An 18080-nucleotide genomic window follows, 5' to 3' on the forward strand; every position below is an offset into this window, starting at 1 on the left:
GNGTGGTGGGCGGCGGCGGCAGGTGGGAAAGATAGGTAGGATGGGAAAGCTGGGATGGGCCCCGGGGGGTGGCGGCGGCGGCAGCTGTGATAGGTAGGTAGCCTCGGTTTTCAGCGTCCTCCATCGCTACTTTTTGCCGGTTACGGGGGAAGAACGCCCCGTGCCGTAGGCCACGGGCCACAACTAGTTGTAAGTTAACTATCAAGAGATAACGCTCGCTGATGGTCTCAGGCTGGCATCCTTGTTTGGGGGACTGGTCGCCAAGGTATTGGGAGTAGCTGCCTCTGCAGCGGCCTGTATGCATGCATGAAAGCCGGAATGGATAGCAGAGGGCCACCTGAGTCAGGGTTGCCTGTCTGTGCCTGCCGTGCCCAACGCTGCCATGCCTCTTGCGTTGCCGGTGTCAGCTGGCCCCAGCTCGCACTACCTTTCCCCGGAACTTGGCCGCAAGGGCTTCAGCTCTAGGCGTTGCAGCATCTCCGTACTGCACCAAACGTCGAAAGCTGGCGGTGCCTGTGCAGCTCCGTCCTGCTTCTTGCGTTCACACAACACTTCCCAGGGGCTGTCGCTGCTTCTGGAGCCAGCCTGTAGGGCCCCGAGCAAGACTGCCGGCAGGACGCGGGCAGTCTAGTCGTGACAAGCGCCACTGCGGACGCAACTGCCACCGTTAGACTGGTCTCGCACGGTTTCAAGGAGATGAGCGTGGGTGAGCAGGCGCGGGGCGAGTTGGTTGAAGTGACGGAGACCGCGCAAACGTGCCCCCAGCGGTGCCAACCGGCCCTGTCCCACCCTGAAAGTGATCTGAGCGCACCACCGCCGCCCCGCCACCAACGCTGTACAGCTGCACCCGCCGCCGCCAAGCCGGCCGTGACGGCCAACACCGTGACGCGTGACCTGGAGTTGGGTGACTTCAACAAGGGTGCGATACAGCTTTGGAAGGGGCCTCTGGGGGTTACACGGTGATGTTTAAGCTTGTTTTGACGTGATGCCGCCGGTGTCGGGTCTCAGTCCAGGCTGAGTACGTCTTGCCGCACGGTTGCCGCCGCACTGCTGCCTGCAGGCTACCTGAACCTCCTTTCCCAGCTGACCAAGGTGGGGGACTACGACGAGGGCACCTTCACAGGCAAGGCTTGGGTAGAGGAGCAACCAGGCGCGTTTCAGGGGCAGTGTGCTCGACTGCGGCCACGTCCGCTTTCTGCCATGCTTCTTGCAGCGCGCTTTGAGGAGCTTAGCAAGATGAAGGACACCTACAGGGTGGTCGTCATCGAAGGTGTGTCTTGTGTGGGCAGTTGCGGTATTCCTGTTGCCCCGGCCTGCTCTACTGGCATGCACCCCCCCACCCTGGGTTGCGCCTCTTCTGCTGCTGCCCTGCTTGCTGCCTCTTTGCTGCTCCGGGGCCAGCTGCCTTTACCCAACTGCATTGAGCTGCCCCACGCTGCTCTCCTCTGCCGCACTGCTGCTGCTGCACAGACCTGGACAAGCAGCAGATCATTGCAACTGCCACTCTGGTTGTGGAGCTGAAGTTCATCCGCGGTTGCGGCAAGTGCGGCCACATTGAGGACGTGGTGGTGGATTCCACCTACCGCGGCCTGCGCCTGGGCCTGCGTGTCATCGAGGCACTCATGGCGGCGGCGCAGGCAAGACGCATCACTGGCTTCTTGACATGGCGGCATCGATGGCAGACTGCGCAGGATTGTGATTGCCAGCATTTGATGTCGGGCTGGGCAGCGGGTGATGCACATAGCCCCTGCTAAAGCAGAACCTGCGGCCAGGCAAACTGGGATGCCATGCCTGCACCACCCTGCCATCCCCTGCAGGAGCTTGGGTGCTACAAAGTGATCCTGGACTGCAGCGAGGACAACGCGCCATTCTACGAGAAGTGCGGCCTCATTAAGAAGGAGGTGCAGATGGTCAAGTGAGTGGCTGGGGTCTGGGTGGGATGGGATTCGGCACGAGAGTTGTGTGCAGATACTGGTAGGCTGGGCTGCCCTTCGCTATGTGCCCGCTGTCTCACCCTTTCAGCTCCTCAACCTACGCAGGTATTTGTGAGCCCAAACGAACCCCTGGTTGGCCTGCGATGCCACATCAAGCCGCTCACTGTTTCAGCAGAGTGGCTTGGGTTTGGGCAAGGTCCCCATCATTCAACTGTATGAGCCGACCGTGTGACGTAAATATGGACGCGACTGACATCACTACACCCATGTGCTTTGTTCTGTTCTGTTTTCCTTGCTGCCTCCTCGGTATTTTTGCTAGTGCCCCTTTGTCATTGGGACCCTTGCCCAGATGACGCATAAACCTGCGGCGATGCCAATGCTTCTGCGCAGCAGGAAGTGATCATTTTGGCCTTTCAAGCTGCAGCAACAACAACGTTACTTGCAGCGTGAAAAGTAACCTGGAATCAGTGCAGTGGCAGGTAGCGAGGTGTGGCGGGCATGCAGGTGCATGCAGTGGGCAGCGGACGGCGGCAACACCAGCCGTCAGCTGCCCAGCTTGGCAGCATCTGCCAGCATTGCTGCGATCAGGCCCATCTTGAAGTTGTTAAGGAACCAGATGAACAGGCTTGGCTTCTCGGTGCTGTAGTAAAGATGCGTCACCACCTCGCAGAACATGAGCGTGATGACTGCTGCCAGCACGTCATTTACAGCCAGGGCGCCGAATGACAACGTGGCAATATTTCCTGCAGACACGGATGTCCGGGCAACATGGTGCATGAGCACAAGGCAGAAAGGTTTGCATGGACTGAATTCCCGCCGTGGAACGCACCTGCGTAGAAGCCGGCGCTCAGCGAGATGCCCGCCCACATCCACCTGCGCCACCAGCTCGACTCCAGGTAGCGATCCAAGCGCTGCGGCGCCGACAGGACGTACGAGAGCAGGCGGCGCTGCCGGTCGCGCGCCTTGATGCAGATGCTGCGCATGGGACAGGTAGCAGGCATGTGCCTGAAGGCATGTGCCTACCCCAAAAAGTGACATCCACCCTGGGCAGCAATATCACAGCAGACAACCCAGCAGGTGAAGGAGGGGAGCGGTCTGGAGGCTGACCTGAGCTGTCGCTGGATGCGGACTGGCCGCACCCTGGCATGGGGGAGGCGTGCCCAGCTCCTGCCGCCACCCAGTGCACTGCCCCAGCCCAGGCCGCGCCCTCCAGCCGCTGCCAGTGCGGAGGTCATGCCGCTGACAGGAGGTCATAGCGCCCCCATGGGAGCTGCCTTGGGCCGCGGTTGCACACACACAAACAACAGGCCGAAGCCGGTGTAGCTGCGTCAGCTTGTCACCGCTGGCCCTAGCTGGCAGGGATGGCGCGTGGACTGCAGATGTAGGGTTATAGTGTGAATTATACCCAGGCAGCTGTCCGTAACTAGCCAGGGCGTAAGCGTAAGTCCTAAACAGCGAGATGGAGCGTGCGGCCGTGTTGTCTCGACACTTTGCTGCAGAGGAGCGGCAGGTAGGCCCCTAGGCAGTCTCATGTGATTCTGCAGCAACGTTTGCAGGTGTCCAAGGCGGGCTCGAAAGCGCAGCTCGGCCGTCGGCCTGTGGCGGTGGTTGGTGGCGGCGGCTACCGGGCGCCGCCAGCAAACCTCCTCTACACGCTTGCAACACGCCTGTTCTGCTGTTCCTGTTTGCCTACAGCGATCCCCGCAGCTGGATGCACAACCTACGTCCGCACCTGGCAGCGGCTACAACGTGGCGGTGCTGGGATCAGGCGGCGGCATCGGGCAACCGCTCAGCCTGCTGCTGAAGCTGTGAGCCTGTGGTGTGAGCGCTGGTTACATTCCGTGCGTAACCATCTGACCAGGGCTGCCTGCTTGCGCTTCGCACCGCATGTTGCCTCCAGCTGCCCGCGGGTCCGGGATTTGCGGCTCTACGATGTCGCCAACACGGCAGGCGTGGCCGCCGACCTGTCCCACATCGCCACCGCTGCCCGCGTGAGCGCGCACACCGGTGGCGACGAGCTGCCAGACGCGCTGTATGGGGCCGACCTGGTGGTCATCCCGGCGGGCGTACCTCGCAAGCCAGGCATGACACGGGATGACTTGTTCAACATAAACGCAGGTGCGTGCAGGCAGTGGATGCACACTGCTCAAACATTGGAGTGGGCCGATGTGTGTGATGAGTGGCTGGCTAGCTGCCCCAGCGCCGCCTTTGTGCACCCTCTTCCTTGCTAGTGATGGCAGCTGCAGTGGTCAGGGGATCGCCCTTCGGGACAACGGCAGCCTGAGTTGCGGTGCGACGCAGGGAGCTGCTGTGGCCCAATCCCCTCGCTTTGCTTGGCCCCTGCAGGCATTGTTCGCACGCTGTGCGAGGGCGTGGCGCGCTATTGCCCACATGCCTGGGTGGCCATCATCTCCAACCCTGTCAATTCCACGGTGCCCATTGCTGCCGAGGTGTTCAAGCGCGCTGGAACCTTCAATCCTGCCAAGCTGTTTGGCGTGACGATGCTGGATGTGGTACGTGCCAACACGTTTGTGGGGGAAGCGCTGGGTGTGGACCCCGCAACCGTCAACGTGCCGGTCATCGGCGGCCACGCGGGTGGGTGGGTGGGACACAACACGGAAAGCAGCAGGCAACACTGCCAGGGCCCCTTTGGCCAGCTGGGTGTGCTAGCTCTGAGGATGGGGGCGGGCTGCAGGGATCCAGCTCCTTTCTCTGGGATAGCAAGTGCCGGACATCGTGTCGCACTCGCAGGTGTGACCATCCTGCCGGTGCTGTCGGCAGGCACCCCTAAGCTGTCAGTTCCAGAGGGCCAGGCCCGGGCCCTGATGGCCCGCATCCAGGATGCCGGCACAGAGGTAGTCAAGGTGCGCATTTTGCTGGCTGGTAATGTGGATTATTTCTGTGGTGCTTCCACCTGGACTGTCACTGGTGATTGATTGATGTCCTTCATCATGAATGTGCCGCACCTCCCTGCCGCGCTGCCAATGCCGGCGCTGCAGGCCAAGGCGGGTGCCGGATCTGCCACCCTGTCCATGGCCTATGCGGCCTCGCGCTTTGTGGAGGCCTGCCTTCGTGCCATGGCGGGCGAGGTTGGCGTGGTGGAGTGCGCATTTGTGGCCAGCAGCCTCGTCACCGACCTCCCATTCTTTGCCAGCCAGCTGCGGCTGGGCCCTGGGGGCATTGCAGGTAGGTGGGGTAGAGTGTGGGTGGGTGCGCATGTGCTGCCTTCCAAAATCTTGCCAACACTGCCCAAACATGCTTTGGGGGGCAGCCAGTAGCACATGCATGTGTCCCACCCCCCCCCCCCCCACCCACCACCGCCACCACCACCACACACACCGCCTTGTCTCGCCCGCCTGGCCTGCAGAGTTCCTGCCGCTGCCGCGCCTGAACGCCATGGAGCAGGGCAACTTTGAGTCCATGAAGGCAGAGCTGCGCTCCAGCATCCAAAAGGGCGTGGACTTTATGAACACGTGAATGGAGCACGACTCCTGTGTGCGGCAAGCACCTCAACAGTGTGAGCAATTTACAGATTTGGCGCGAATAGGTCACCTACTGTTGCTGTTTGAGTTTGTGTAAGCGCTATGATAGCAGTGTTTGAGCCCAGCAGCCAATTGCAGCGGAGGCGGGAAGACGGTTGCCCGCCTCCCTCCCGACCCCTTGCACAGCCTACCCTTGCACAGCTTCAGGCTCCCACGCTCTGCCCCAGGCCAGGTGCTCGACTTGCATTGGTCTGCTTCCTGCACATTGCTGCTGTAGTTGTTGCACGGTTCGAATTCCGTGACTGGACCGGAAGTTCGATTTTTCAAGATTGAAGAGGAGCGCGTTCTCCCTTCCCTCCCTCACTTCACTCCCGCACGCTCCCTTTGTGTCCCGCTGGCAACCCTGAGGTGCGTCCCGTTGCTGCGCTGCAGCTGGCCGCGCTGCGAGCGAGCCAGCCCGCCTCCCCACTCCCCGGTCGCCTCAGGGTTGTCAGGGGGTGGTGGCAGCGAGGCAGGTGCCCTGCGTGCGTGCACCACACAGGAGCCAAACCCGTCTTTTCCCAGCCGCGCTCTCAGCCCTCTGGCCCGCCTGCAAGGGTCCCAATCCACCGTGAACCAATCCCTAGCGCCTCTTGTGCGCTGCGGACTCAAAAATAACTGGCGCCGCCGTCCCACCCGCCGCTGCCCCCGCCGGCGCTGCAGGCGATTCGTGTGCAGCAAACAGAGCAAACTGAGTAAAATGGTGTCAGCTCAAGAAATTGACAACCAGCTTAAGGTCTGATGCGGCCTGCGCTCCTCTAACTCGAATGTGGTCTGCATTGCTCTTTCCGTAATGGCCAACAGAGGGCCGTCCCTGCTTGTTGCAGCCGCTGATGCTCAAGGACCTGAGGATACAGTGCCGCGCGCGCGGCCTCAACCCAGGCGGCAGCCGCGAGGCGCTGATGGACCGCATGAAGGAGCACATGCTGCAGACCGGCAACTTGTGAGCTGGTGCCGCGTGCCCACCCGGTGCTGGCCACCACCCATCAGCAACATTCCTCCGACTCTCCTGCCCAACCGACCCTCTTGCGCAGCACCCTGGTGACTGAGTACAATGGCGAGATTGCGCATGGCGTGCCGCGGGAGGTGGCCAACCGCGCAGACCATGCTTCGGAGGGCGCCATTGGCGTGAATAACAACAACTACTCGCGGAACGAGGGCCAGAACGTGGGGTGAGTGAGCGGGCCGGGTGCTGGCATGGTGTTTGTGGAGGCAGTGCCACAAGAGCTGTCCACCAACCTTGCTGTTCGCTGTCCCTTGCGATGCCTACAGCAACTTCATCACCGACCGGCCCTCCTCCCGCGTGCTTGCACCCCCTGGGGGCGCCACCAACTGGAGCTTTGCTGGCGACGTGCCCGCGGACCCCATCAGGGCCAAGGTGGGTGGCGCAGCAGCCCCGGGTGGCACCCCTGCCAGTGCGCACTGGTGGGCTAAAATGCGCCGTTGGCAGCCAGCTACAAAGCCCAGGGAGTCATGCCTGCGCACGGCATGCCGTCCCTCCTCTTGGGCCCCAGCCAGCTTTCCCTCCTTTTGGCCCGCACCGCAGCCTGCCCACTCGCCCATCAAGCAGGCACCCATGTCGGCTGCGGCGGCAGAGGCACCGGGTGTAGCAGAGGCTGTCAGCGAGGACCTGATTGGCGCTGCCAACATGGGTGTGGCACAGAACAATTATGCACGTCCCTCTGGGCAGAACGTTGGGTGGGTGCCCCTGCTGCTGCTGGTTCTATTCGTGTGTTTTGCATGTCAGCTTCTCAGGCTGGACTGGATGCTTCCAAAAGGCTAGGATATTCATGACGCATCTGTGTTACCCAGGAGTGCACCACTTAACTTGCCAGCTGCTTGCCTCATCCCCTTGCAGCAACTTCATCACCGACAAGCCCTCCTCCCGCGTGCTGGCGCCGCCTGGTGGCGGCAGCTCCATCGTTTTTGGCTGAGCAAACCGGTAGCAGGCAGACTCAGACTCAATACATTACAGCTGGGCATTGTCCATGGCTTGCTCGCTAGCTAGTTCTGTATCAGGCATTATAATGGATGCAATATGTTTGTTTTTTGGTACAAAAGCATTTAAAGCGAGTACATTTTGCACGAGCTCGATCACACAGCCATTATGTGCCCCGTGTCTCGCGTTGCCAGCGAGAACAGGGGCTTGGCGCCTGTCAGAGTCGGTGCCTTGCTGGGTGAGCTGTTGGCGGATGAGTGCTTGAGCAGAACAGGCTGCAGCTGAAGCAAGCTGTCCTGCGCCCGTATCTTGCGCAGGCGGGCTAGGACCTCAGGAAAGGAGGGCCTGAGTGGAGGGTTGTGCCGCCAGCATTCTTTCAACAGCCGAGCGAGGGCCGGCGGGCAGCCGGCGGGGATGGGCAGGCGCTGGCGCTCCACGCCCACGGCGAACATGACTTGGAGGGGGCTGACCAACTCTTGCCACGCTGGCAGGCCAGTTAACATCTACGGTTTGGGGAGAAAGGTCAGGTCGGCGCAGCTGCATTTCAACCCTCGTCGTCCCCAACATGCCAAATGAGGCAGCGCTCCACTGCTAATCACTGATTAAATCTACAGGGGCTCACCTCCCAAAGGAGTATGCTGTAGCTGAACACATCGCACCGCTCCGTAACCTGGCCTGCCTGCATCACTTCTGGTGCCATGAAGCTTGCCGTGCCGAAAGCACCTGCCTGCAGAGCCGGGCAGGCAGGCAAATGCAAATGGCCATCCCAACTTGCCAAAATGCTGATGCAGCTCTTCTCCTTGCCTTGTCGTTCGATAAAAAGGTGCGATTTCGGGCAGTAGCTAGCCCAAAGTCGGCCAGGCGGGCGTGGCCATCGAACCCCAACAGAACATTGCGGGCGGAGAGGTCTCGGTGGAGAACAGGCGGACGCTGCGCATGGCAATGCGCCAGCGCGATGGCCACGTCCTCTGCCAGCTGCATGAAGAGTCCCCACTGAGGTCGAAGCTGCTGGTGGTGGAGCAGCTCGTGAAGGCTGGCTGCCGCCAGCTCCTGCAGATGTGCACGGGGCGGTTTGCCCGAGCTTTGGTCGCGGCCTGGTGAGCGAGGGCAAAGGACCCGTCGCCCCTGAGCTTCCTCACCTGCACCACCGCCATGGGTGGCTCCAGGCACGCACCCAAGATGCGGATGATGTACCGATGCTGCAGTGCAGTCATGACTTTGACCTCCCTACACCCCAGTAGGCAAAGCCGATCTTGTGACTGAGTGATGCAAGGAGTGGTACGAGCACATGGATGGCTCTGAGAAATGCAGCACGCACCGGACAAGTTCCTTCTCGTCGGCTGTGGAGGGATGCAGCAGCTTGACTGCCACCTGTTCGCCCGCATAAGTCGCAGAGTACACGCAGCCCGCTGCCCCAACGCCCAGCAGCTTGCTCATCTGCACTTGCTCCTGTACATACGGGCAGAGGAAGTGCAAGATGGTCCAGTGAAGCACGAGCCAGCCGCCTTTGTCAGAGCAGGCCATATCCAGCAGCATACTCTTCTGCCTACCTTGAACTGCTGGGGCGTCAGCAACCGCAGGCCGTGCAGAGATGCCTGCTCCTTCATCCCGCCTCTGCTAATGCTGGTCTTGCAACCGCTTGCGGGATCCCTAACCTCTGTTTGTGCGGGTGAGTCTGTTGACGCGTGAACCGCCCACAGCGTGCCCCCAGACACTTCTGCCTGTTGACTGCTACAGCCATAGCTGCGGTGCTGTGGCTGGCTGAAGCTGCCACCAGAGCCAGCTCCAGGTTCTGCAGCCTCCTCCCCCCCGTCGCCCTCCTCCAAGGCCGCCAGGGACAGATCCTGGGGCCTGATGGTTTTCGCACCGGTGAGCTTCCGTTGGGCCTGCCCTTGGGGCAGCTTGCCAGGGCTAACATGGGTGCTGATTGAAGCCTGGGCAAGCATGGACGCAGTGCGGCTGCCCTCCGGGCTCGCACTGGGTAGCTCTGGTGTGGCCAGCAGCCGAAAGCCATGGGCAGCGTCGCTGGCCCCCCTGTCAAGTGCCAGGGTGCTGCTCCTTGCTGCCTGCTTGGCCTGCCATGACAGGTCAGTGTTGCTCGGCCCCGCCATAGCTGACGGGACTGATGCTGCCTTCAAGCTGGATGCCGGGATGGATGGGCTTGCTGGCTGGGCGCTGTCTGGAGAGGATGGTGTGCTGCCAGGGTCGCCAAAGAGAGGGTTAACAAAGCCGATCCCCTGGTAGGACATGTCTTGCCTCGCTGCCCACCCTGTCTTTGATGCGTCCCTGAAGCGCACTGAAGGGTCCACCGTGAGGTGTGCCAGCGGCGGCGGGCTGCTGTTTGCAGGGCTGCTGGCGTCGTCAGAAATGCCAGGGCTGCTCAGCTGCTCGTCTGCATCTTTGTCCTCTTCAGCATTGATGGCTGGCCGTTTGTCATCTGCCTCCAAATCAACAGAGGCACTGCAAGCAGCATCGCCATCGATGACATTCGTCACCGTCGTCGCCCAAACTGCAGCAGCTGCTGCAGCCTCCCCCCTAGATCAGACGGGCGCCTCAGCAGGCGTCTATTTGGCAGACAGTGCCAGAGCTGAACCGCTGCCAGCAGCGCGCCCGAGGAGCCCAGCAGCAGCAGGCCCCACACTGGCGCCATTGCAACAGCGGACACAGCTGGCTGAAGTGCGTGCGCTGCGACAATCAGCCCAGCTTTTGCTGCTGAGACTGTGGCGGCAGCGGCTGCCACTGCTGGTTGAGCTGCCCGAGCCACCGCAGCCAGACCGGCCTTCATTGCTGCAGTGCTGGCGTGTGCTGCAGTGCTGGCGGAAATAGCCGGCGTGTTATCTGCTGTGCTGAGTTCTTGGCCACCTATCAGCTCATCAACAGCAGCGACAGCAACCGAGCCTTCAAGGCGGGTCGCCACAGGGTTGGTGCTCGTTGCTGGCAGCGCTGCATGTACAGAGGCGTTGGTCGGCATGCCACAGCCAGCCAGGCCATATCGGCACCAGAGTGCTTGAAGACTATCATCCCCGCCGCCCGTCTCGAGTGCGCCGCCCGCCGGGCCGCCGCCGCCACCTGCAGGGCAGTCTCCAAGGCGCCTTGGAGGATTGCATATGGCCTTGGAAGTCACCACCCAGCATGCGAGGCTTACCGGCATGTGAGAACACTCGCTGAGAGAGGACGAGGAGGAGGAGGCAAAGCGTAACACATGTCCCCCGCGCCATTGCCCTCCAAGCGCTCTGACCACCAGTCGTTTATCGAGGAGACAGCTATGAGACTTGTCGCACATGGAGTCAACCTGGCATCGATGGCAGCGCCCCCATGGGGCCCCACAACAGCCACGACTCTCGTGCCATTTGCTTGAAAGATCTCTTCGCGGGCCCTCCATCCATTTCGGTTGCGCTGTGCAACTGACGGCGTGCCGCGGAAGGCGATGGCCACCGGCTCCCTGCGCACCCTTATCGCGCACAGGTGAGCAGGAGATACGCAGCCTTGCTGTCAGCAGTACGCAGCAGTGCCCTAGGTCCAAGGCACTAGGTTGAAGCATCGCGGGCCGGCCGCTGGCGGTGGGGTGGCCCGCTATTCGCCCACTATTCGCCCGTGCTATGTGTGCTGCAGAATGAGCTTGCGGTTGCTCCCCAGCCTCAGGATGGGACCTTTGTATGGCCGGCGACACTGTGTGCACAGCTGCACTTCGGTGGCCGCGTCAGCGGTGGCGGCAGCGAAACCGCAGCCGCCTGCCGTCGACCCTCCCCCGCTTGTCGGCTTCAGTCCTGACACCATCAACAGTGTGGTGGTCAGCGGCTTGGCCCTCAGCGAGCCGCGGGTGCATTACTTGGCTGCCAACCAGGTCGCAGCTCACTTCAGCCTCGGCCTGCGGCCGTGCAATTTCCGCCTGGACCTGCCACAGCAGCCGCAGGGCGCAGTTTTTGTTGATTCTTGGGGCCTGCTGGCGCTGCAACTTCAGCAGCACGTCCACAAGGGCGACCGGGTCCAAGTGCGGGGCGTGCTGCGGGAAGACACCTGGACGGACAATGCTACCGGGAAGCCACGGAGGGCAGTCAAGGTAGGGCAGAGAAGGGGCTGGATCAATGGGCTTGGTTGGTACTGTTTGGTGAAAGAAGTGAGAGGCCTGGACTAGCTGGCTGCAAAATGACGAGAGGATAAGGCTCCTGTGTCGGCGTTTTGCTGCCTGCAGATCATTGCTGAAGAGCTGGCCCTGGTGGCGCCGCCAACTGACCAGCACGTGGAGGGCCTGCCTCCCCAGCACCAGGAGCAGGAACAGGAGGAGGCTGACGGCGAAGAACCCCACTTCCCGCCGGCGCAGGCGCAGGCGCTGCAGCGTCCTCGCATGAGCCTCAGCGCTGAGCAGAGCCTGCACATGTACCAGCAGATGGGACTGGGGCTGGAGGCGATCGCCGCAGCCCGTGGCATTAAAATGAGCACCGTCATCGAGCATCTGCTGGCGGCCGCAGAAGTGGGCGCCTTCCCCACCGCTTGCTGGCAGCGGCTGGCCAGCGACGTTTGCCTAGGTGCATCCGACGCCTGGCTGTCGCCAGCAGAGGTGGCGGAGGCGGTGATGGCGGTAGAGCAGGAGAACCCTGGGGTGGAGCTCAGGGCCATCCCGCTCAGAGCCATCCGGCAGCGGCTGGCTGAGGGCGAGGGAACGTCGGCCAAGGTGGCGGAACTGCAGTCGAGCCGCGGTGGAGACCCCTCGCTTGTTTATGGGGCCATCCGTGTGGTCATCACAATGCTTAAGCAGGGAGTCTCTTTTGCAACCATCAACAGCAGCTCCAGTGCTTCGCATCCAACAAGGCAACCCCCGTTCTGACCCACCAGTGCTGCATGCCTAGCTCGTACATAAATCGTTTTTTCTTGTTTAACACACGTGGGAAGGCAATACAGCCGAAAACCGTACCAGGGCACTTTTGGCAAGCAGAGCTGGCACAAAGGGGCACAAACAGATTGTGTGCATGGCCCATAAAAGAGCAGGGCAAAGCGAGTACGCATGAGAGCACCGCGCGGAGCAAACAAGGGTGGATGCAGTAGGGTACAGGAGAGGACACCAGGGTGTAGAACGGGCGTCAATGAAGGAATTGTTAAGGGCAGGAGGAGATACAGTTGTGCACCCTGTACATTGCGCACAACGACAGGATGGGTGGCAAGGGCGGCACTCGGCTGCAGGAGATGGGCAGCACGCCCTCCACCTGACAGCGTGCCTAGTTCACCACGCGGCGGGGGCGGAAGGGGCCAAACCAGCTGCGCGGCTTGCTGGTTGCGGGCTGTTTCTCCACCATGGGGGAAGAGTGCTCAAACCCTTCGCCTGCCTTGGCAAGGCAGCGTCCGGCCACCGTGTCGCAAACAGGCAGGTCCTCAGGGCAGCAGTGCTGCTGGTCGTCGCAGCAGGTGGCCTTGGGCAGCGGGCAGCAGGCCCAGGTGAAGCAGAAGCCGAAGAACTCGCGCATGCAGCAGCAGGTGTTGTCGGGCGGGCACTGCGTGGTGTCGTCGCAAGAAACCGGCTGCGGCTCGGGGGGCTCGGGGCCGGGGCCGGGCGGCGTGGGAGGCGGCTCGGGCGGGTTGGCACCCTTCTTGATAGGGAAGGAGGCCTGCATAGCCACGCCGCACTGGCCCTCCTCGCCCAGGTTGCGCAGCAGGCGGATGTAGCCCTGCAGGGGGGCCGAGAAGAGAGCAGAAGTTGGGGGGGGAGGTCGTTGTACACGCAGCATTTCTTGCCTTCTCAGACCCAAACACAGTTTCCTTCCAATCGGCCCAACTCATGTGACGCACCTTGTCGCCCCACTCTGCACCCCACGAATTCTTGACCAGCCAGTAGGGCAGGTGGTGGGTGCCGTTGGAGGCGGTGCCGTAGCCCACCACCAGCACGCCATGGTCCAGCGCAGTGCCGCACTCGGCATCAAACACGCCGCCGCCATACAGCTGGAAGGCGCGCTGCAGGCGGGATCGGGCAGGCAGGAATGCCAACGGATTATGAGTTCTGTGTGGGGGGGATGTCTGGAATTCCCGAGCTGCTGCAATACCTCTTGTCCGCGCCACCCCTGCTCCCCTGCCCCAGCCCGCTTTGCACCTGGTCTGCCTCGATGGCCACACTGACGGGCTGGTTAGCCACCGCCTTCATCAGCGCGTGCTCGTCGTTGGGCGGCACATCCTGGTAGTCGTCGATGGTCACCACGTGGCGCCTCATCTTGTTGTCCTGGCACATGCCCTCCTCGGCCGTGTAGGGGTAGTCGTCCTCGGTGTCGATGCCGCCATTCTTCATGATGAACTCGAAGGCAAAGTCCATGAGGCCGCCGTGACAGCCGTTGTCGCGTTCACGGTCGCAGTCCACCAGCATCTGCTCGCTAAGCGAGGCCAGCTTGCCGGTGGCAATGGCGCTGGCGCCCTCAACCGCGCCCGTGGTGCTGAAGGCCCAGCATGAGCCGCACAGCAGCTGGTTCTTCACCTGGACACACAGCAGCACACGTGGAGGCTCGCGGGCAAGTAACGGGGGAGGTAGATGTTGCCATGGGCGCGCGGCCCATCTGGCCCACCTGGGCTTATGCAGTGGACTGACAACGGAACCGGGCTGCACCCTGTGTAAATGAATATGCCTGCCGGCCCGACGCAGCCCCTGCTGATCCCTTTCTGCCCGCGCACCGGTGTGACAGCCCCCTTGGCCACCCAGTCGACCTCCTTGGGTGGCACGGTGCCCTCGTACAGGAAGGGCGCAGCGCGCAAAGGCCGTTCCTCGTGCAGGTCGGCATTGTAGCCCAACGCCTTGGAGCGATACTCATCCTGGCTCAGGTCTGCATAAACGCCCATGGACAGCTGCAGCAAGAGACACACGGGACGAGTGGCGGCGCGTTGGAATACACAAGGGGCCGGCGATGGTGGTTGGGCAGGCAGCAGTTGGGTTGCCGGCCACTTTGTTGTGGCAAACAAGAAACAGCCACGCGGGCAGGGTCTGCTGCCCGAAGATTGAGTGCCTGACTCTGGCTACAAGCAGAAGCGCCTGCGGCGGCGGCGGCGCACCCAGTGGGACGTGTGCCCGGCGTTGTACTCGTGCACGAAGCGCAGGTTGTCCAGCCAGACATCGAAGCGACGCTCATACTCCTGCACGGAGCGAGAGGTGTCGGAGCCCTCCCGAAGGGCAGGGGCAGACTGCTCGCACAAAAGCTAAGAGCCACACCTCTGCGCTGGCGTAGGCTCGCTTCAAGGTCTGCACCCAGAAGTCGAAGGCCTCACGGGGGGACTCCTGCAGGAGGGCGGGGGAGCGCGTGTGTGCAAGGGCCATTTCAACGGCACAGTCACGCCCGTGCGCCCAGCGGCACCGTTCCAGCTCACCACTGCCTGCTGGATGAACAGCCTGTGGTTCTCGAAGGGGAAGCCGGCTGCCACGGCCAGGCACGAGCAGGCTACCAGCAGCACACAGGACAGCCGCATCGCGCTCCAGCTCCAGCCCCACAGGCAGAGCAAGCTAATCTAAGAGACTAGGCACCGCACGCACCATAGTCAGTACATGGGCAGTACAAAGTCCTGCGGCCCACATGCTCTGAGGGGTTTGGAGCCTCCCGTATGTATCCTTTTGCGCGCGCAGCTTCGATCTGTCCGCTGGAGTCCAGCAGCTCCACTTGTACCTTTTGGTTGAAAGGCAGCCCGCGACAGGTGCAGAGCAGGCGCCACCTGCTGCCGTGCCCGCACGATTTGGCTCGCCTCGCGGTCAGACAACCCAGCCTGCAATGGCAGAGCTGGCGGAGCCGGCCCCCGCACCTACCGGTGGGCCTGAGGCCGACATAGACGAGCGCTTCGAGTATGACGCGCCCCGCTTTTACGACTTTGATGAGGGCAGCCCCACGGGCGCGCCTGCAGCCGACGGCTGGTTTGACACCGACGGTCCAAAAGGTGCGGCGCCTGAGTGGCGGCACCTCTTTGGTTGTGGTACCTCTATGAGGAGCAGGGCACCGACAACCTCCCCAACTGTGGGCCCTTCACTTTCTCGCTGTTGCAGGCCTGACCACACCGCTGCGTGCCGGCCAGCAAGATGCTGCCGGTCCCAAACCGCCGCAGGTGTGTGGAGCGGCAGCCCATGTGTTTTTGCACCCTGCACTGCCTCTCCAACGTTTTCTTCAATAGCCGACCAACTCGCCTGCTATGTGTGCAGGGAGACGCTACTTGCGCCGCTGAGAGCGAGAACGCACAGCACGCAGCGGTGGACGGCAAGGGTGGCAAAGGTGCGGTGGATGGCAAAGAAACTTTTTCGGTCAGGAGGCCAGACCATGCCAATCACGTCTCTGGTCTCATTGGGCTCCATTTTCCCTCCCTATCATATATGGGGTTGGTAAGCTTACCCGCCTACCTGGCTTTTCCTGCGCTGCAGCCAAGGGGGGGTGCTCAGACTGGCGGCGCGCTCTGGGCTCCATTACCAACACCACCAAAGGGGGCCAGCAGGGGCCGGTCCCGCAGCCAGCCAACAAGCGGGCCAAGCGCAAAGCATCAGGGGATGCAAATTCTGGCGGTGCGGCAGTGAACGCCGCTGCCGGTGATAGCAAGAGCGGACCCGCCCCCAGTTCAGCACCCCTGCAGCAGCAGCAGAAGCACCGCCAGCAGCAGGTGCCACGCACAGATGATGATGCAACGGCGGCTCCACCTCCGCAGGCCGCCGCTTCCAGGCGTGTTGCTGCCGCTAGACCAGCATGACAACAACACCAGCTGCAGTATGCTGCAACCTCACAAAGGAGGTTGGGCATTTGTCCTCGACAGTTGATGTGCCGTGTGGCCAGGAACGAATTTTTGGCGTGTACCCTAAATGCTGCCTGTGCTGCCACCAATGCGCTGTGTGCAGGTTGCGGCTGCACTCACGCCCCCGCTCCACAGCTCGACATGAGAAGACGAGCGAGCAGGAAGAGCTGGAGCGGGTGCAACTGGAGAAGCAGGCAGCTGCAGCGCTGAAACGGCGTAACGCAGAAGCTGTGAAGCATGTGCGGCAGCCGCCGGCACCAGCGGTGGCACACAGCAACCGGCCACTAACAGAGCCACAGCCGCTGGAGCTGTGCACCTCCAAGCGCCGCCGCATGCATGGCATGGAGACGCGGTCCATGGTGCGATGATTGGAGAAGGGACAGTCAAATTTAGTTTCGCTGCTCTGAGCCCTGCCAGCCTGTGGACCCCCCCTGCAGGCCAGTCCCTTCAAATCGACAGCAGAGCAGATCGCGGCGTTTGAGGGCCGTCTACCCAGCAAAAGCCGCCTGGCACCAGGCAGTGCTTCTGCCGGGCAGGCCCACGTGGCGCCCAAGCAGCAGCAGCACCTCCCGGGCCATGGGGGCACCGGTATGGCGGGCCTGACAGTGCCCATGTCTCCGCAGTTTGCCACCAAGAGGCGTGTGCGGCCGCCGCGGTTCAAGCCACGAGAGGTGGTGGAGGCGGAGGAGATGGCGGCTATGCCCAAGTTCAAGGCCCGCCCAGTGAAGTGAGTGGGCTGGAGTGCGGCAGGAGCAGGGGCCGGCTGGATGCGGTGATTGGCACGCTGAGCAGATACTGACAGCTGAACCTGATGCATGTCACATTTTACTGACCCCCCCTTGCTGACGCTCCCCCCGCCTTGCTGCAGCAAGCGCATTTTGAAGGACAAGAGCGGGCAGCTGGGCGTGCCACAGGTTGGCACCAAGCCACCCACGGTGCCCGAGCCCTTTGCACTGAAGACTGACCAGCAGGCACTGGAGCATGACCCAGCCGGCGGCAGTGCTGCTGCAGCACCCGCTGGCAGCAGCGGCGCAGCGGCATTTGTGTTTGGGGCGCAGGGGGAGGGCATGCACGTCGCGCGCAGCAAGGGCTCAAAGAAAAAGGCAGCATGGACGCAGCTGACGCAGACCGAGCCGTTTGTATTGGCTACAGATGCCAGGGGGTGAGCTGCCAGATGAAAAATGGTGCCTGTTACAACCTGCCATGCTAGTTGAATGAAATTCTTCACAGTTGGCTCCGCCATGCTATGAATGCGCATGTTTGTTGCATGCCCCTTTTCCCCCTGCAGCGGCATCAAGCGCAATGCAGCAGACGAGCCGCAGCATGAACAGCAGGAGGCTCGCGCAGCCAAGCGGGCACGCAAGACTGCTGCTGGTCCCTTTCAGCTGGCCACCGACCAGCGTGGTGCGGCAGAGGAGGCTCGTATCGAGGGCATGCGCAGGCAGCAGGAAGCGCATGCGCAGCGCGAGGCAGAATTCAAGGTACGCAGTCAGATGGGCGGGGGGCACAGACACGTCAAAGGCTAGTAACTGGTGCCTTCCGTGCTGCCCACTCTTTCTTCCGAGCAGAACAGGCAAGGGCTGACATGCTGTCTTTGACAGTGCAGGCACTGCCACTGAACAAGGCTGTGTTGGCTGGGGCGTGGAAGCCGCCGCCCATGGCGCCCCATGAGCTGACTGTTCCTCGAGATGTGATGCTGCACAGCGAGGTGCGAGCGGTACAGCGACATCAGTTTGACCAGGCCGCGGCCAACCATGCAGCCGAGCTGGAGGCTGAGCGGCAGCACCTGCAGGCACTGCAGCAGCAGCAGGAAGAGGAGAAGGTGCAGCGAATGCGAAAGAATCTGGGGCACAAAGCGCTTCCACTGCCAGGTCGGCTGTGAGTCTGTGCGACAAACGGTTCCTCACCCTAATTGCACCTTGCTGTTTGCACGGGAGTCTGTATCGTGTTTCCCCT

The 18080-nt window shown here is 62.2% G+C and overlaps 8 protein-coding genes across 8 annotated transcripts; 5 read left to right on the plus strand and 3 right to left on the minus strand.

Annotated features, from left to right (window-relative positions):
• Positions 1-696: 696 nt before the first annotated feature.
• On the plus strand, positions 697-2404 carry CHLNCDRAFT_56820 (hypothetical protein; the record flags this gene model as incomplete). The annotated part of the gene is made up of 6 exons (XM_005850419.1): positions 697-706; positions 842-919; positions 1061-1270; positions 1471-1607; positions 1818-1915; positions 2040-2404. The coding sequence occupies 6 exons, from the start codon at positions 697-699 to the stop codon at positions 2047-2049; spliced, it is 543 nt and encodes a 180-aa protein (XP_005850481.1). The 3' UTR covers positions 2050-2404.
• A 73-nt stretch (positions 2405-2477) lies between these two features.
• CHLNCDRAFT_140276 (hypothetical protein) lies at positions 2478-2917 on the minus strand (the record flags this gene model as incomplete). The annotated part of the gene is made up of 2 exons (XM_005850719.1): positions 2478-2677; positions 2764-2917. The coding sequence occupies 2 exons, from the start codon at positions 2915-2917 to the stop codon at positions 2478-2480; spliced, it is 354 nt and encodes a 117-aa protein (XP_005850781.1).
• Positions 2918-3332: 415 nt separating this feature from the next.
• CHLNCDRAFT_59566 (hypothetical protein) lies at positions 3333-5527 on the plus strand. Its single transcript, XM_005850420.1, has 7 exons — positions 3333-3444; positions 3630-3742; positions 3835-4052; positions 4281-4529; positions 4686-4798; positions 4934-5120; positions 5302-5527. Exons 1-7 carry the CDS (start codon positions 3394-3396, stop codon positions 5409-5411), a joined length of 1041 nt encoding a protein of 346 aa, XP_005850482.1. The 5' UTR covers positions 3333-3393; the 3' UTR covers positions 5412-5527.
• A 761-nt stretch (positions 5528-6288) lies between these two features.
• Positions 6289-7389, plus strand: CHLNCDRAFT_140278 (hypothetical protein; the record flags this gene model as incomplete). Its single annotated transcript, XM_005850421.1, has 5 exons — positions 6289-6398; positions 6490-6627; positions 6728-6833; positions 7002-7153; positions 7314-7389. 5 exons carry the CDS (start codon positions 6289-6291, stop codon positions 7387-7389), a joined length of 582 nt encoding a protein of 193 aa, XP_005850483.1.
• A 160-nt stretch (positions 7390-7549) lies between these two features.
• CHLNCDRAFT_19632 (hypothetical protein) lies at positions 7550-8918 on the minus strand (the record flags this gene model as incomplete). The annotated part of the gene is made up of 5 exons (XM_005850720.1): positions 7550-7897; positions 8017-8121; positions 8166-8444; positions 8534-8621; positions 8713-8918. The coding sequence occupies 5 exons, from the start codon at positions 8916-8918 to the stop codon at positions 7550-7552; spliced, it is 1026 nt and encodes a 341-aa protein (XP_005850782.1).
• A 1903-nt stretch (positions 8919-10821) lies between these two features.
• On the plus strand, positions 10822-12241 carry CHLNCDRAFT_140280 (hypothetical protein; the record flags this gene model as incomplete). Its single annotated transcript, XM_005850422.1, has 4 exons — positions 10822-10859; positions 11160-11454; positions 11587-12124; positions 12228-12241. The coding sequence occupies 4 exons, from the start codon at positions 10822-10824 to the stop codon at positions 12239-12241; spliced, it is 885 nt and encodes a 294-aa protein (XP_005850484.1).
• Positions 12242-12254: 13 nt separating this feature from the next.
• Positions 12255-14847, minus strand: CHLNCDRAFT_56822 (hypothetical protein). The gene is made up of 7 exons (XM_005850721.1): positions 14730-14847; positions 14575-14640; positions 14418-14498; positions 14043-14213; positions 13474-13848; positions 13176-13337; positions 12255-13054 (listed from the first exon to the last, which is right to left on the minus strand). Exons 1-7 carry the CDS (start codon positions 14826-14828, stop codon positions 12608-12610), a joined length of 1401 nt encoding a protein of 466 aa, XP_005850783.1. The 5' UTR covers positions 14829-14847; the 3' UTR covers positions 12255-12607.
• Positions 14848-15124: 277 nt separating this feature from the next.
• Positions 15125-17290, plus strand: CHLNCDRAFT_50139 (hypothetical protein; the record flags this gene model as incomplete). Its single annotated transcript, XM_005850423.1, has 6 exons — positions 15125-15287; positions 15394-15452; positions 15547-15616; positions 16260-16483; positions 16562-16851; positions 16993-17290. The coding sequence occupies 6 exons, from the start codon at positions 15125-15127 to the stop codon at positions 17288-17290; spliced, it is 1104 nt and encodes a 367-aa protein (XP_005850485.1).
• Positions 17291-18080: the final 790 nt, after the last annotated feature.

This window comes from Chlorella variabilis (genome assembly GCF_000147415.1).
Source record: "Chlorella variabilis unplaced genomic scaffold CHLNCscaffold_3, whole genome shotgun sequence".
Lineage (NCBI taxonomy): Eukaryota > Viridiplantae > Chlorophyta > Trebouxiophyceae > Chlorellales > Chlorellaceae > Chlorella > Chlorella variabilis.